Raw genomic sequence first — 15387 nt, forward strand, 5'->3', positions numbered from 1 at the left:
AGTAATCCACGGGTGTAAGGCGTAAACGGCGCCTTTAGGAGGGTTCGGAAATAACAAATTCTTGATTTCGGTTTCACTGTTCCCCGCACAGCCTCTTTCCCAGTCTCGCAGGCGACTTTGTAAGATAAGCGGGGTTACTACCGAGCTAAGGTACCTTCCATTTTCTACGTACTCGGGTTCAGTGCAACATACCGAACGAGTGATCACGATTTGAATCTTCTGCTTTCCAAAAACAACCCCAAACATACGGATCGCCCATTACAATACGAACCACACTTCCACGTCTGCATATACCACACTGTCTTAATCCGCGGCCGAAAACATCGCGATGAACGACAGTTTTCACGAGTCCCAACAGGCCTCTGGAAGCCGCGGTGCCTCCATCAACAATCTACCAAATGAAATCCTCAGGGAGATCTTCTGCTATGCGATGATGAACGATCCACTTCCTAGGAGGTATCGTCCAGGTGCCGCCGGCGATATACAGCCAGATGCCCGACAATGGAAAACAGCAATGGCGAAAAGTCAAGCAACGGCACATGCGATCTCCCTCGTCTCCCGCCAGTTCAACGAAAATGCCAAACCTTTCTTCTTTAGAGACATTTTACTTGTGCGAAACGAATTGGACATCCGGGATTGGGCAGAAAAACCAGATGTACGTCTGAGGTCGACTTGGCAGGTTAGAGAAGCTAAAAGGCTTGGTACTTGTATGAAGAGGCTCCGCGATGTACTGATACAGAGTCCTGCATATGGAAAATACTGCAGATCACTGTGTCTGGTTTCCAGTCGCGTCTGGGTGCCTCCTACTACCGAGAATGGAGAAATTGAAAGCGACGACTCTGAAACTCAGTGGGAGACCTTTTCCAATCGAAGCCGCTTTGCTTATCCCGAGCATTCGATTCTCTACGACATCTATGCCTTACTAGACAACGTCATCGACTTTCAAATACATTGCGATAGGACGATAGGAACGCCCTACTTCGCGGTAGCATTCTCACTTCTACCGGCCATCAGTATCATTCGAATTACAGGTCAGGTACACTACCTAGCGATGTTCAAACAATTGTCACGAGATCTCCTGCAGTGTTCATCACTTCAGACACTGGACTTGTCCGAAGCAACTTGCAGTACATATGAGGTTGAGGCGTGGCATAGAGCCGCTCCATATCTACGCACGTTCCAGGCAAGTCTTCAAGCATCTTCTCGTAAACGTCGCTAAAATGAAATCAACAGGAGGCCGCAGGAACTGTGCCGTTCACACGATTACTCACAAGTCCCGAAATGGGCACACGTCAACTCGAGATCCTGCTGGCTTGGCCCAAACGTCTCGAGCGACTCGCGCTTCAAACAAACAAACAGCGGCTGTCTGATGATGTGGATCGTGGAACTTTACAAAAGCCACTGGACGTTGTCAAAGACAATCTTAAACAGCTTCGAATTGAAGGCGACGATGAGCTTGGACTCGGCGGTTTTGACCTAAGAACCTTCCCATGCCTTGAGCATGTTGCGCTTTGTACTGCGACTATATCGAACTATAACCAGAATCCGCGCAACGGGACGAAACTGCCTGAACTTGACCTGCACATCTTTGCGCCCAGACTTCGTAGTCTCTTATGGGTGCTGCCTTGGTGGGAGCAGAAGCAACCCAAGGTCAAGGACTTTTTCGGAAAGAGGCACGAGGATCGGCTGAGAGGGTTGTTGCAAAAGGCTGTGGAAGTGAAAAGAGCCAGAGAGGGAGAGGGAAAGGAGTGGTGCTTTGAGAGGGTGTGGTTGGAGACTATCAGAGCGCCGCTGGAGACCCTGGAGCAGAAGGCTCGACGGAATTTTGAGAAGGATTTGAAGAGGATCAAAGATCTGGATGATGAGTTTAAAGGAGAGGGCATCAGAGTTCGGCATTTACCATTTCCTAGGGCAAGCACCAACGCTGAGAGGAGGTTTCCCAGGTTGGAAGAAGTTTGGGATTGGGATGAGGAAGCTCTTCGACGGTGCGAAGTTTGAAACAAGGCCCCGATGTCGCATTTCTTGTTAGTTCAAGAGCAATATGCTGCAGAAGATGTACAAGGTCGGATATCTAGGTGACCTTCTTCGTCAGACACAGGGTCCATATTATACTGAAGAAGAACACTCGGGCCAACATTGTATCTCGCCAGCTCAGCTGGCTGCACACATTGACATAGTGTAACTCGATTGAGGCAATACTGTATTTATTTTGTAAAAAGGAATTCCAAACGCCCATCAGCTAAACCTTCTTAGGAAATGAGTTGCGAGGGACTGACACATGTCTCTCAACGCTGTGTTTGTGTATCTTTATCAAGAACCGCATACGGCTGCTCTATGGCGCAGTCTTGCCAGTTGTCATGTGAGTGAAGACTTAATGGAACCATGATCGCTTGTGCCGATGTGGTACAATAAAGCAATGAGTATTTAACAGTGAGAGGTCACCGTTGTCTGGGGGCCAGAACATCATGAAACTCAAACAGAACCATCTCAAGTAGTAGATATGTTACAGTCAGCAATGGAGCCATCTATCTTCCTCTTTCTAGCTACCTTTACTGCCATTGCGAAGAGTGCAGCACTAAGCAAGCGTCAAAGCGTCGCGACCTGCTATGGAGACAAAGGCCCGAATTTGAACGATTGTAAGTCAAGATGCCTTGATACAGTTGATAGCCTTACTTACCCCCAATAGGTGACAGTCTGATTGCTCTTCTCGGCTGGACTGGTACCCCCACCAGCAAAATCGAACCCGGTGCGTTAGGAGAACAAACTCTGCTCTAGATGACGTCCTGATTATTGCCCCAGACCCTAGTGGCGGCCTTACCTTTTACCATGACCATCATGCTCTGAACTGTGAGATTGGTATTGCTTGGAACAACCCAAATAACCGTCTCAGTATCATCACTTCTTCTCTCTTGCCCTACATCAACATCATCAAGGACAAGTGCATTGTTCGTAGCGAAGCTGGCGGTGAGTCGGACAGTGTTGACGACAATTGGACTGTGCGCGTCACAAATGATCCGCGGTATAATCCTCTTACCAAGCATCGTCGACAAGCGGAAGGCGACGTAAGTTCCCGGTAAACTTTTCAAGAAATTGCTTGCTAGTTCTTCTCATAGACCTACAGCCTCGAAGTCCTAAGCCGGGCAATCGAACGTCCCGGCTTCCGCCAAAAAGTCGGCCCGAGCCTCCCGAGCGCCAGTTCCTACACAGTTACCAAGGGCGAAGCCAATACCATCTCTGTAGGAGCATCTTTCGAGATCAGTGGTGGTTTCTTCAAGGTCTTCGTAGCAGGTGTAAGCGCCAGTTTTGAGAGTAGCCACACTGTTGAGAACTCTCAGTCTACACAGATCAATGTCGATTGTGGCTCTGGAAAGAATTGGCAGATTTATTGGGTTCCAAAGTGGGATCATCATGAAGGGACTTTTATGCCGAGTAATACACCTGGAGAGGTTTGGAATCCGCTTGATGATAGTGCTGCGGATTATATGATTGAGTGCCAGGGCTAAGATGCAGTCACATTTGAGTCTTTCAGGATTTCTTTTACTCAATAACATTCTTATCGGCCTCCGGTTGATCCAAAATCTTTCTTCCAAGATTCTATTCGGACAATTCGGGTTATCAGATCTTATAAAAATTAATTGCTTCTCTCAGATTGGCAAAGTGAACAAAACCACCAATTCCCCCCTACGTTCTACGCTCAATAGTCCCTATACAATGTGGGCTACAGGGGTTCTAGCGCTCAGCTGCAGTCAATAATGCGAAATGACAGCGGGCTAACGCCCAGAACTGCCATGGAAGAGCTCTGCACTTTAAAAAGCCACAGAACGCCCAAACTCTTCAATCGTCTACTCTCAAGTCGTGTCCGTTTTAATTCCAACTAGAGTCTTTCGCTCAATATGCGTACTTAATTTATTCTGTCTTTGACTGTAGGCATTGTGGCTGCCAGCCCCTGCAAGCCACTGACTTCAGCTGTCACCACTCTGCCTGAGTCTTCTTTGACGTCGAGTGCAACTGAAATCGTTGAGTCAACCACCACCGAAATCTCGACCGTCGTCGAGACCTCAGTTACTGAGACTCTCCCTTCTACCATTACCGACACCACAAGCAGTGATACTATTATTGCTACGCTCACTACCGCCTCGGCTGATACCACCACACTTTTCACTGTCGATACCTCAGCCACCGAGACATTCACTTCAAGCGTTGTCGACACCACTAGTAATGAGCTTGTATCTACAACAGTTATAACCAGCTCGGCTGATACTACCACCCTCTTCACTACCGAGACGACTGAACAAACCACGACTCCCACTCTTTCTGAGACTACCACGGCTGAGAAGACCACTGCAACTGAAGCCGCAGGACCTACTGATTTCTTTATTATCGCCGGCCCCGGACAAGCCCTTGGAGAAAAGCTTGAGTCAACCACCAGCCCAGGCTCAGTCGTTGCATTCAATATCCAGTTGTCCCGAGGTGGCGCATTCGGCCCTCGCCGTTTCGTTGTCGACGATACTACTGGCATGCTCTACAACGAAGGTACGCCCATGTGCGCCGTCTTCGATTACCTGGATAAGAAGCGAGCAAAGACTAGCCTATGCAACAACGAGAGTCGTGCGTATGGAATCTCCTACATTGTCTGCGACCAATCGCCCGCTCCCGGAGACGTCTTGCATTGTACTGCTGCAAAGCTGGACTGCTGGCAGACTGGTCCTTCTAGCCAGCGATGCCAGGAGGCTGAGTCAGACCCGCTTTGGAACAACCAGTTCTTCATTGAACATATCACAGCGGGCGAACTGGCTGGGGAGAGCAGGCTTTTCTTCGGCGTGGATAACTTGGCAGACACCTATCAGACATCTTACTCAACACTTGAAAAGGTTGATCTATTCGTTGATTTTGTTGGAATATCTGCAGAATAAGCTCTCCACCATATGACAGACTATTTCCAGTAGGTAGTACCTAGCGACTATAACTAGTTTACGAGAGTCAGTGCTTTTGTACCCCAGTTGAGACTTTTCTAAGGAGCGAGTCCTGCAAAGTATACAGATTGAACCCTTTTGTACATCAAAATCCGTTTAGTATCTTCATTTTATTCCACATTATCCTGTATGTGTTATCCTTCTCCTAGCATTACCCAACCGACGCCGCAATTCGGCTGATGTAATGCTGGGATATGATGCGAAGCAAAATCGCAATGCTTACGTTTATAAAGATATCTCCCATCTGGCCAACAGCTGCTGGGCCATAGAATAGAAATTCCCCAATTGCCGCGTCGTTCTCAGAGGTTTTTCCTCCCCCAGCTTCAAATGTAGCAACAGGAGGGCCTTGGCCAGATGCGGGAATCAGGTCCCAACTTCCAAATTTACTCTGAGACGAAGATCCGAAGAACCTCTTTAGCGATGAATTGCTTTCTGCCTGTCTCTTTCTCCATCGCCATGTTTGCATCTGTCCATTGACATCAACATCGAACGGCCACGAAGCACCATCCATAAACATGCTTGTCTCAGTAAACTGGGACTGGAATCCGTTGAAACTGATAGTACTCTTTTGACTGAAAGTGTGACGGCTTTCGATAGTGCATATAGGCTCCTTTTCAGATTCGTAAGGACCTTCTTTGATCTTGAGTCTGCTACTGGAGAACATCTTTGCGGAGTAAGCAACAGGTCCTTTGAACTGAGGACCAAGCTCGAGGATACCAGAGCCACCACCTGTTATAACGTTCCAGATGTGGAATCTGGAAGGAAGTCGAGTGAAACCAAATCTAGGGTAGTAACTGGGTGACCCTTGAGGGAAGCTGGGAGCTTGTTGATGGCCTTGTGGGTATCCATAAGGAGGAGGCTGGAAGTTGTGCGAGGAGTTTTGCATCATTGGAGGTGGAGGGCCTGGAGGATAGTGCGGTTGTTGATATGTCGGTTGGTAAGGTTGTTGGTGAGGCTGCTGATATGGCTGAGAATAGCCTTGCTGGTTTGGGTATTGGTAGTTCGACATATTGACCTCTCTGTGCTGTCAAGAGCTCGCTCTTTGTTAAGTGCTGAGATATTGAAATAAAGGCTTGGTAGTGAAGGTGTTAAGGTGAAGGGGAAGCCGAGAGGCAGAGTCGGGTCTATATAAGAGAGCCGACTTCTACCATTTCTTTACAGAGACGGCGGATACGTCACCAGTCAATAAATGTGAAAGAGGATTGGCCAAAGCTATGGAAAGCTGATGTTTGAACACAGCATTGGTAAGGTAAATAAGCCTCTTTTCACTTATGAAGTGGAGATCGCTGCGGATCTGAACTAACCTCTTGTAGCGAAATCATGCGCTCTGAGCAATCAGAACTGAAATTCACGATTACCTCGCCCGCTTACTATTGGCCATGGCGAGGTTAGTACGGAAAATTGTCAGGCTCATCCTGGCTTTGAGCTTGGCGGTTCCATTACTAATGACAGCTGCTTAGCTGCGCCACGCTTAACGAGACATTATTCATGCGTATAACTGATCAGTGCGGATAAGGCTGAGTTATAGATTTGCTTAAAGAAATGTTGTAAGGAAAGTATCAAAGCCGAGGCTATGTAGCCATCAAGTCAATCTGGCATCCAAACATGTCCACTGTCCTACTAAGCCTCTTGGCGTCGTCCTCGATCCTGGAGCCCATCATGTAACCTAGTTACAAGGCGTTCCATCGGTGTGACCACATGCGTTGGTATCAGTACACTTAGAACCACAGCCATAATCAACATCGTCCGAAGGCGTGGTCTGTTCCCAATTCCCCATGCACTGTGTCTCATCGCCATTGCCCCAATCGCAACGTTGCCTTCGATACCCCTTTTGTCTCAAAATATGCTGTTGGGTCCAAATGGTATGACACTGTTGGTCACTCCACACGCATTGAGTAGTGTCAGACGCTTGAACACAGCGAGATTCAGAGTTCGTAACTGTAAACTCAACACCCATTTTGAACCCTTCGATATCGAGTCCGACGCTGGCGCTGATGCTCTCGGACCGTTCCTTGCAAACGGACTTGCCTGTCAGTTGGGTAATGGAGCAGGTCGAAGTGCCAGTGCAGTATCGATTCCCAGAAGCTTTTTGCCAGGGCAAAACTTCCTTATTGGCTTCGACAATGTAGTAGTCCCACCAGCATTTGCGGATTCGGGGGAACTTGTACGGATGGGTGATGCCGTCTGAGGTCACGTACTGACCTTGGCCATCCTTGTAGCGTCCATCGTAGTGTTTGGACTTGTCATCGCAGCTTGGCAGCTGGTCTGCTCGAACGGCAAGTTCATGGACTGATAGTGCCGGGCTGGCTGAAGCAATGCCCAGGAAGAGGGAGGGGATGAGTAGAGAGTTGATGAAAAGCATCGTAGACTTGGACAATTATGATATGAATATTAGCTTGGAGTGAAGTGTCTGCTGTTCTGGGGGAGCGTTGTATTGACGGCTCATCCACTTCTTTTATAGCTGTCCATTGCCTACTCTGTCCCTTGTGTCCTTGCTCTTGGGCTTTCTATTATATCACAACTGGCTCCTCACTAACCGGGCGAAAAGCACTTCCGGATATCCGTAGGGAGCCAATCTTAATGATACGCTAAGGCAGGCTATAGGATGAACAATTCCTAGGGACCATATTCCCGCTATTCCAACAAGTTACATCTAGATAGCGGCGCCATCAATGTGACGGTAACAGAAGTGGCTGAGAGGTTTATGACACACGTGACTAGTTGAGTCAATATCGAGCGAGCTGCATTTCTACCGGTGTTTCGGTTTCAGAACTAAGGCAGGCTCTCGTGGCTTGGTCAGCGCAAACTTTTTTGACCTGTGGGGGCTGTTGAGGCCTGCGACGGGAGTTGGATTCATCGCCACCACATTTCACTAAGTTTAAGGTGCATGGGCTGGATTATATTTCTACACCAGCCTGCTTTTATGCAAGAATAGATGCAATTAAAGCGATGTCGTAGGCGAGGAGGCATTGAGGGGCGGGATGAAAAAGCGGAAAGAGAGCTGAGATCAGTCGCCCCGATTCCCGAGTCAAGAATGGAAGTTGGGCCACAACTTTACACGAGCTCTTCCTCTAACAAGGCTCTGTACCGGTCACACCATTACTTCCCATATGGGTGGCTCAGCTTCGAGAAAACGAGCATCTACAGACGTAGAGCTACACCGTGTCAATCAAGGTCAGCGTTCCAGACTGAAAAAGAAGTGCATTTGGGAAGCCGATCAGTTCGTGTGACTTCAATCATTGAAGCTAGGCTCAAACAAGTCACCAGCCCGACGTCCACATCAGTTTACAAGCGACAGTGGTGACAATATCCGTACATTCCGAGAAGCCTCTTTCACCAAACACGGCCCAAAAGTTCCTCGGCCTTAGTAAACTTGTACTCAGGAAGACGCATATTCCACTCGTCTGAGACGGTCAACACGCCTCGATGATACCCAATCAACAGTCCAGCGATTACCATCTTAGAGAACGCTTCGATCTGGTCCTTGGGAACAGATGGCAGTGCAAGACGAGGGTATTTGTCTGTTTTCAGCTCGCCGGCAAGTAGGTCGTCAAGTTTAAGCCACTCAATCGTGAATGGTTCTCCTTCATAACATCAGTAAGACTGTCGACTGCGCGACGTGGGTGCTTACCTCTTAGCTTTTCTCCAATATTCAAAAGTTTGCGAATGGTAACTTTATCACCGACAATGCCTCCAATGGTTGGCCATTCGCCTTCGTAATCTACTGCCAGGGTGACAGTATTGGCGACGTCCTCGGCGGAAGTATACACGATCTCATCATCAAGTGTGCCTTCCACCACCAGTGCGGTTTTGTTCTCAAAGTCAAAGTTGGTAGTTGTGGTAGTAAGATAGTTGGACGTTTTGTGTGGATGGCAGAGATAATCCATGAATGAGCCAGGTTGGAACCGACAGTATTCGAGAATCTAATGGAACGTCAATATGTCTTCCGTAGAAGTGCAGGTCTGTCTCTGATACCTTTTCTTTCGAGTTGAGGTTCTCCAGGTATTCGGCGACCTCTACTTTGCCCGTGTACCAGGACATAACGTCGAGGGAATCAACGAGCTTGACGCCGCTAGTTTTTGTCAGCACTCATCACCTCAGCTTGGCTGTAATTACTCACGGTCCCCATTCTGACGGAGCATATCTCTTGACACCCGCCTCAACACACGAGTCGATAAGGCGTTTCTGATTCTCGCTTCCCGAATCAAGGTGCACGGCAAAAAAACAGAGGACAGTTTCTACTCCTTGCAGCAAACCTACAAGCTCTGACTTGTCCGAGAAATCTGTTTGAATCCATTCGACACCTTTGAGCTTGGGGAAATCCGATGGGTTCTAGGTTTCTTAGTTCATTGCGAGGCAAATTGTATGGTAATAGTGTTTACCTTTCGGACAAGAGCTTTAATCTCGTGCTTTTCGGCGGCGACAAGTCTGTCGAGGATTTCTCGGGAGAGTTCTAAATGCCATCAGTAATGACAACTTTGGTGAGTGGGTGGGAAACTTACCACTCGACGCGCCGGCAATAGCAATTTTGACCATCGTGACGAAGATAGAAATATGAAGGTTTCAGGCGTTGCTTTGGTTTGTAGATAGAATAGATCTTTTTATTGAATTTATGTTGAGATGCTGAATGTCTTTGACTTTATACCATTTTCCGCATCTTCTATTCCAAATGATATCTTCTCGGCAATACGGAATACAATCTCAAAGTCACGTAACCCTCGGCGTATGCAAAGCCGTTCGCGTATATAAACCGATCATGAGTCGGGCTTATTGTCGCCGGCGGTTACGTGACGCTGTCCAGAAGGATTCAGGCTAGCCCGTCCTGGTCAGATTTCAGATGACAAATCCCCCGATACGCTGCTTATGGTCTCTACCAGACGTCTCATCTCCGACAATCACATAACCACTTATTAAAAATATGGTCGTTCCAGAGGTCAAAGACCAACTAACGGTAAGTGTCACATAACCGGCTACGACCTTGTTTGCTAATCTTTACAGCGCCGTCGGGAACGAGGCCGCCGCTCGCAGGCAGCGTTTCGCAAGCGCCAAGCGCAGTCTGCTCAGGCACTAGCCGATGAGTATATTCGCCTTAGGGAAGGTGTTCAGCGATTGCTGGAAGAAGTTCGGGGCGATGAGAGACCTGAGATGGTTGTTATCATACAGGAATTGGCTGCGGCAGCTGAGCTTGATTTTCCTACGACCTTGTCCCAGAAAGCGTCTTCGCAGATAACGGAGGTGTCAGAGAGCACCTCAGATACAGCAGCTGATATGTGTTACACAAGCAAACTACCCGACCCATATGCGGATCTTTTGCTCTCTACAAATCTCCTTCCGAATTGCACCACCACACAATATCGCCTGGACTGCAGCGTATGGCTGGATCCACTACATTACCTACGAGTCTCACTACCACCTCAAGACATCCTTCCCTACCTTGGACCAGGCGCAGAGTCCTTCGGAGGCCTTCTCTTCTGGTCTGTCATGGAACATAGCCAAAGTGGGTGCGTGAACCACGATACAGCAATCATCAAGTCGAGCCTCGGTCATTCTGAAGCAACACAAGACATCAAACCGTCGTTTGTTCATACCATGGTCAGGGCAAGAATAGAGTACAGGAAAACCGGCTCCATTAGTCAAGAGCATGCGGTGGCTGCAGAGAATGATCTAGGTTTGGTTTTATGTAACCTTGTTGAGGCTGATTATCGATCAAAGGGAAAAGATCCTAATCAGTGGTTGTCATGTGTCGCTATTGAAAAACGCATTCGAAAGGCAGTGGGATATCCCGGAGTTAGTGTTTTGGTCAGGGTTGCGAACCGCCAAGGAACTTCTGCTTTGCATTCATTGTTGGGAGAGGTCTTGTGCAAACTCTATGACAGCTGCGTCTGCTTTGGAGACGGTCCTCGCTGGAATGTCGAGGTTGTGGATAGGCTGTTTGCGCCGTTGATAATGCAAGCCCTTCTGGCATAGCACTAAACAAATTTGGAAGGTTTACAGGCCATCAAGAACTTTCGCTTGTCGTCCATCCGTCCGTTCGCATCACGGCACTGGAACATCCCGTACTGATAGAGTTTCGGCACATTTTGAACTACTGCAAGAATTGCAGATCCTGAACTCTGTCTGCCGGCTCGCAAGCCACGTACCAATTGATCATCCTGGTAAATCTTCATTGTGTCCGAGGCAAACCGAGGTAGCAGGTGATAAAAGTCTAGCAGTTGATAGATGACAGATCACAAGAAAACATTTTTGAACGTACGATGTCTGCCACGCCGTTTTTTGTCTGACTGTATTTCAAAAGCCTCGACCGGGTCCGAAGCCGGTTATCAGAATGATTTTCTTTTTTATTTGCTTTTGCCAGTTGTTTGCCCTTCCCACCGGCAACTTCAGTCATCTGACACTTGTAGTGAGCCCCTTATTGGGCAGGCTACGTCTATCGATAATATTACTCGTATCAAACTATCAGATTACTGAGACGTCATAATTACATCTGATCGCATTTCTTTGTAACACTTGGCTGAATTATGAATTATGGCATTGAAAAGCAAGGACCATAGTTCATGTTTATGCATATCCACAACTTGAACTCCTGTTTCAGGTTCCTCCTTTAGCGAAGTTGACACCTGACACCTCAGGTATATTCCGCTGTCTTATCATATAGGTCGCAGTGATATTTGATCACATGTCTTCGGTGGAGATAACAGGTTGTTTGAAAGGCAATATTGTTGTCTGGTACCAATGTCTTCATATTGAACCAGTATGGTTGTCTAATTCGAATTAATGCTATCATGTATAATGATTGATCGCTTTTGATGCTACGCATATCAAAAATCAGTGCTTGCCGCCCCATTCTATCCCAATGACATGAAAGTCTATTCCGAGTCCGACTCATCCTCAGGGACCGGCCTGGGGTTGCTGATCATAGTGCCAGCCCATGTAATGAGGGTTCCTTCTCTTCCATCTCGGGTATCAATGCTCTCGCAGCCACCCTGCGCAGCAACTGGCGCTTGTGCTAGCACCTTGGCGAAGAAATGCTTGGCAACATCGTTGCTGGCTTCCCACTGGAAGACGACACACTCGTCAACCTTGTCGCCGGGTTCCTTGCCGGGTGTGATAAGAGGAACGAGCTGGTGCCGTCTTCGCTCACGGGGGAGATCCCACCAGGAATTCATAACGGCCTTCCACAGCTCTGTTCCATATCCTTGGCGGCAGTATTGGGGCTTGATAAGGAACTCGGCTTCGGGCCAGCCTGAAATTGAAGAGGACATGCTGAGAACATCTGGTAGACCAGCCTCGCCGATAAGTTCGCCAGTAGACTTGAGGAAAGCACCAAACCACCAGTGGCATTGGTCGTCCTGTACTAGGGCATGAAGCTGTCGTTCGGACTCGTCCTTGTCTTTGTTGGCTCGGCCACGTGATGTTGAGTGGATCTGGAGCTCGGAATCTTTGCGAAGATCGTGGAAAGCTTCAAGGTCTTTCATTGTGAAGGGTCGAATAACGAGGCGCTCAGTCTCAATGGGCTTTCGTTCGGATGCGCCTGGGATGGGACGCTCGGGTAGAGTGACGGAGTAGCTGAACCATGGCGTCATGCCCAGATTTTGGGCTTCCTCCTGGCTAAGGAAGATTTGAAGAGAGGGCAGAGCCTGCTGTAGTGGTGCCATAGTTTCCATAGTGAATGTGTAAAGGTTGTTGAAGCTTCGTACTAACGAGAGACTAAATACGGGATGGATGATAGATAAAGTTGAGATGAAAAGACGTGGGAGAGATAACGAAGAAGATGGTTTAAGTGCCGAAATGACAGTCTTTAAAAGATTGTCTCGTATGATGTCGATTTGGTTAGCGACGTTACATGGTAGAACGGCAGAAATGAGCGGTCAAATCCTATTCTCGCTTTACGACAGGTCAAAGCGAAAAAAAAGCCGTTGGAGCAGACAAGGGTGACTTGACCAGAAGACAAGGGAGAGGAAGCAGGGATCGCAAAGTCGGGTGCCAACCAAACACTGCTGTTGGCTGCAGCTAGGGTCCATTCCTGGCAGTGGGGATTGGATTGTTTTGATGCAGCCTCGCGCAAATAACAAAATGCTACTCTACTCCGCAGCAATTCTCCCAAATGATTGAACCAAAAGGTCCTGTTCTGAAACTAATAACAGACAGAGTTTCCTTTATCAGGTAGTGGGAGACATGCCGAAGCTATGACAGCGGACATGATGTCTAGTTCTGATGCAAGGCGAGACAACAACGCTAGGCTGAATGGATGTTGTTAGCGAAGGTTTATTTGGTGGTTAGTTGCTCATCCTTACTGGAAACTGCATAAATACGATTGTGGTACAGTGCCGTGTCTCAGAACACTTGATTGAGGCGTTGGTCACGCCCAACGCTTTGGTGTTTTGATGATGCCATGGTCTGTGGTTTGGGCCTGATTTTGCCCTGTAAAATGGCAGATCGAGGCAATCGGGCGTATCTTGAGTCGCGTTATCTCAGCTCCAAACGCGTTTGCACTAGGCTATTAACAGTGTCCTCTTCGTCTGTTCATGTTTCTGTTTCTCCTTTCTCCTACATACAAACGTTACATGTCAATTATCAAGCGACAGTCTAATTGAGCAGCGATCAGCAAATAGATGGATCCAGAACCCTCTACGATGGAGAAGATCGGCCCAAACGTGACGAGGTTCGTTCGGCAATTTAATTTACACCCGCATTCGCCCTATCAAAGAGCCCAACTCAGGGTATAATTCCCGTCGGCATATGAATTCTCACTGTGATATTCGTACGGATACCTAAGTCTCGTGATTCATGTCTCGGTAGAGAGTGCATGTCATCTTGGCAAATTACATCACACCTGCACTGTAACCTAGTGTTGGTCCTGGTCACCATCTGCATACGAAGGAATGAAGGGGGAAACAACGTCGTAACCAGGTCCACCCTACGCAATCCCAGTTCTCTGGGTCCGGAATTGGTTCGTTAACATCCCGAGCGGATCAGCCCGTGTGGAAAAGTTCTCAATAGGTTGGGTTATTACGGGCTGGACTCGAGACGAGCCCTAAAGTTGCTGATCCATGGAGTCAAAGACAAGCTTCCGTCTACCCGTTTGCACGAGCCGTGGAATGGCCGACTTGCTTGCGCTAACGGCTGTTTGACAAATGGTCCCGCGGACGTAACATGGGAAATTGGATTTGCTGCCGTGATGATCGTGTCATTGTGAATAAAATGTTGAAGTTAATGTTTTATAGCCGTCGCGTAATATTCGCAATCAGGATGATCTGATTGAGGCGGTACCCAACACCAAGTCGGTAGATGTTGAAGTCTTTGACATCTGCCCTGAATGACTTCTTGAAGATGGAGATTGAGATGCTCAAATATCAAGTCAAATCTTGCAGTCCTCGAATTCACTTCAACAACTCATCTATAAAAAGAATACTCATTAAACATACCGCTATCCCATACCCAACCCTCATTCCCTAATTGTAAAACTTCATGAAAATCATAATCCATCTAAGCGAATGGCAACTCCTGAGGCATACTCGTACTATCGCATCCCGCAAACCTCCACCAATCCTGATGCGTCCTCACAAACAGCCACCGGATAGCCACCATAGCGAGCCATGGCAACGGTGGGAAGTCACCCCAGATCCCGCCCTCGAACGTCTTATCGTGAAGAATCATAGCGAGCGGTAGGATCTCGTTGCGGTGTGATGCGCTCTTCATGCCCTGAGCGCCGAGGTCTTGTGCCACCTTTTGGAACCACGCTCCCCAGTCGCATTTATCGGCATACTTTTCTAGGCCGACTAGGGTGTCTATTTCATTCTCCAGGTGTGTTCGCAGGACGGGCATGAACGAGTCGATGATACCCTTGAGTTTCTCCCCGTCCAGTTCCTCGTCTTCTTTGCGAAGTTTGTCCACGTATTCTCTGAACTTATCGAGGCCGGTGTGGAAGAGATGGTGTTCTTCGATGTTGGCGTCCATGAGGCCTGGAACTCCAGCAAGTTCGTTGATCTCTGGAAATATCCGACTTTCTTCAATATCATGATGTTCCAGCACTTCTTGACTCCAAGACCATGCAAAATTGGCAAAGTCTGATTTATCTTTCGCAGTCCCTCGTTCAGCGACATTGACGGCTTGAACATAAATTGCGTTGATGCCTCGAAGAAGAAGGTTGTGTACGACAGTCATTTCAGCTGCGCATTTCCTGGCTCCTTCAGCTGGTTTTTCTGGCTGTAGTGCTCCATGGTTAGCGGGGTAAATTCAGGGTCTTGTTATGGGGCTTTACCGAGTCTCCAGACTTGGAGGCGCTGATGAGGGCAAAGGGGCCATCAACCCACGGCTTCTTAGTCTCACTCATATTTGCTGCTTATTTCGTGGTGGAAAATGAATTCTAGTTTCATGCAGTGGCGCCTCTCATATAAATACTTGGTTATCCGAA

At 48.0% G+C, this 15387-nt stretch overlaps 8 protein-coding genes across 8 annotated transcripts; 3 read left to right on the forward strand and 5 right to left on the reverse strand.

Annotated features, from left to right (window-relative positions):
- Positions 1-328: 328 nt before the first annotated feature.
- FIESC28_00851 (uncharacterized protein) lies at positions 329-1998 on the forward strand (the record flags this gene model as incomplete). Its single annotated transcript, XM_031155002.1, has 3 exons — positions 329-655; positions 740-1036; positions 1234-1998. The coding sequence occupies 3 exons, from the start codon at positions 329-331 to the stop codon at positions 1996-1998; spliced, it is 1389 nt and encodes a 462-aa protein (XP_031020942.1).
- A 517-nt stretch (positions 1999-2515) lies between these two features.
- FIESC28_00852 (uncharacterized protein) lies at positions 2516-4913 on the forward strand (the record flags this gene model as incomplete). Its single annotated transcript, XM_031155003.1, has 5 exons — positions 2516-2636; positions 2687-2746; positions 2800-3062; positions 3114-3357; positions 3928-4913. 5 exons carry the CDS (start codon positions 2516-2518, stop codon positions 4911-4913), a joined length of 1674 nt encoding a protein of 557 aa, XP_031020943.1.
- A 211-nt stretch (positions 4914-5124) lies between these two features.
- Positions 5125-5982, reverse strand: FIESC28_00853 (uncharacterized protein; the record flags this gene model as incomplete). Its single annotated transcript, XM_031155004.1, has 1 exon — positions 5125-5982. One exon carries the CDS (start codon positions 5980-5982, stop codon positions 5125-5127), a length of 858 nt encoding a protein of 285 aa, XP_031020944.1.
- Positions 5983-6639: 657 nt separating this feature from the next.
- FIESC28_00854 (uncharacterized protein) lies at positions 6640-7335 on the reverse strand (the record flags this gene model as incomplete). The annotated part of the gene is made up of 1 exon (XM_031155005.1): positions 6640-7335. The coding sequence occupies one exon, from the start codon at positions 7333-7335 to the stop codon at positions 6640-6642; it is 696 nt and encodes a 231-aa protein (XP_031020945.1).
- Positions 7336-8306: 971 nt separating this feature from the next.
- On the reverse strand, positions 8307-9509 carry FIESC28_00855 (uncharacterized protein; the record flags this gene model as incomplete). Its single annotated transcript, XM_031155006.1, has 6 exons — positions 8307-8557; positions 8605-8896; positions 8949-9045; positions 9094-9305; positions 9356-9426; positions 9476-9509. 6 exons carry the CDS (start codon positions 9507-9509, stop codon positions 8307-8309), a joined length of 957 nt encoding a protein of 318 aa, XP_031020946.1.
- A 382-nt stretch (positions 9510-9891) lies between these two features.
- FIESC28_00856 (uncharacterized protein) lies at positions 9892-10940 on the forward strand (the record flags this gene model as incomplete). Its single annotated transcript, XM_031155007.1, has 2 exons — positions 9892-9924; positions 9972-10940. The coding sequence occupies 2 exons, from the start codon at positions 9892-9894 to the stop codon at positions 10938-10940; spliced, it is 1002 nt and encodes a 333-aa protein (XP_031020947.1).
- An 899-nt stretch (positions 10941-11839) lies between these two features.
- FIESC28_00857 (uncharacterized protein) lies at positions 11840-12637 on the reverse strand (the record flags this gene model as incomplete). The annotated part of the gene is made up of 1 exon (XM_031155008.1): positions 11840-12637. One exon carries the CDS (start codon positions 12635-12637, stop codon positions 11840-11842), a length of 798 nt encoding a protein of 265 aa, XP_031020948.1.
- A 1822-nt stretch (positions 12638-14459) lies between these two features.
- Positions 14460-15306, reverse strand: FIESC28_00858 (uncharacterized protein; the record flags this gene model as incomplete). The annotated part of the gene is made up of 2 exons (XM_031155009.1): positions 14460-15179; positions 15235-15306. The coding sequence occupies 2 exons, from the start codon at positions 15304-15306 to the stop codon at positions 14460-14462; spliced, it is 792 nt and encodes a 263-aa protein (XP_031020949.1).
- Between the last annotated feature and the right edge of the window lie 81 nt (positions 15307-15387).

This window comes from Fusarium coffeatum (genome assembly GCF_003316985.1).
Source record: "Fusarium coffeatum strain FIESC_28 chromosome Unknown BRIP53273_contig_24, whole genome shotgun sequence".
NCBI lineage: Eukaryota > Fungi > Ascomycota > Sordariomycetes > Hypocreales > Nectriaceae > Fusarium > Fusarium coffeatum.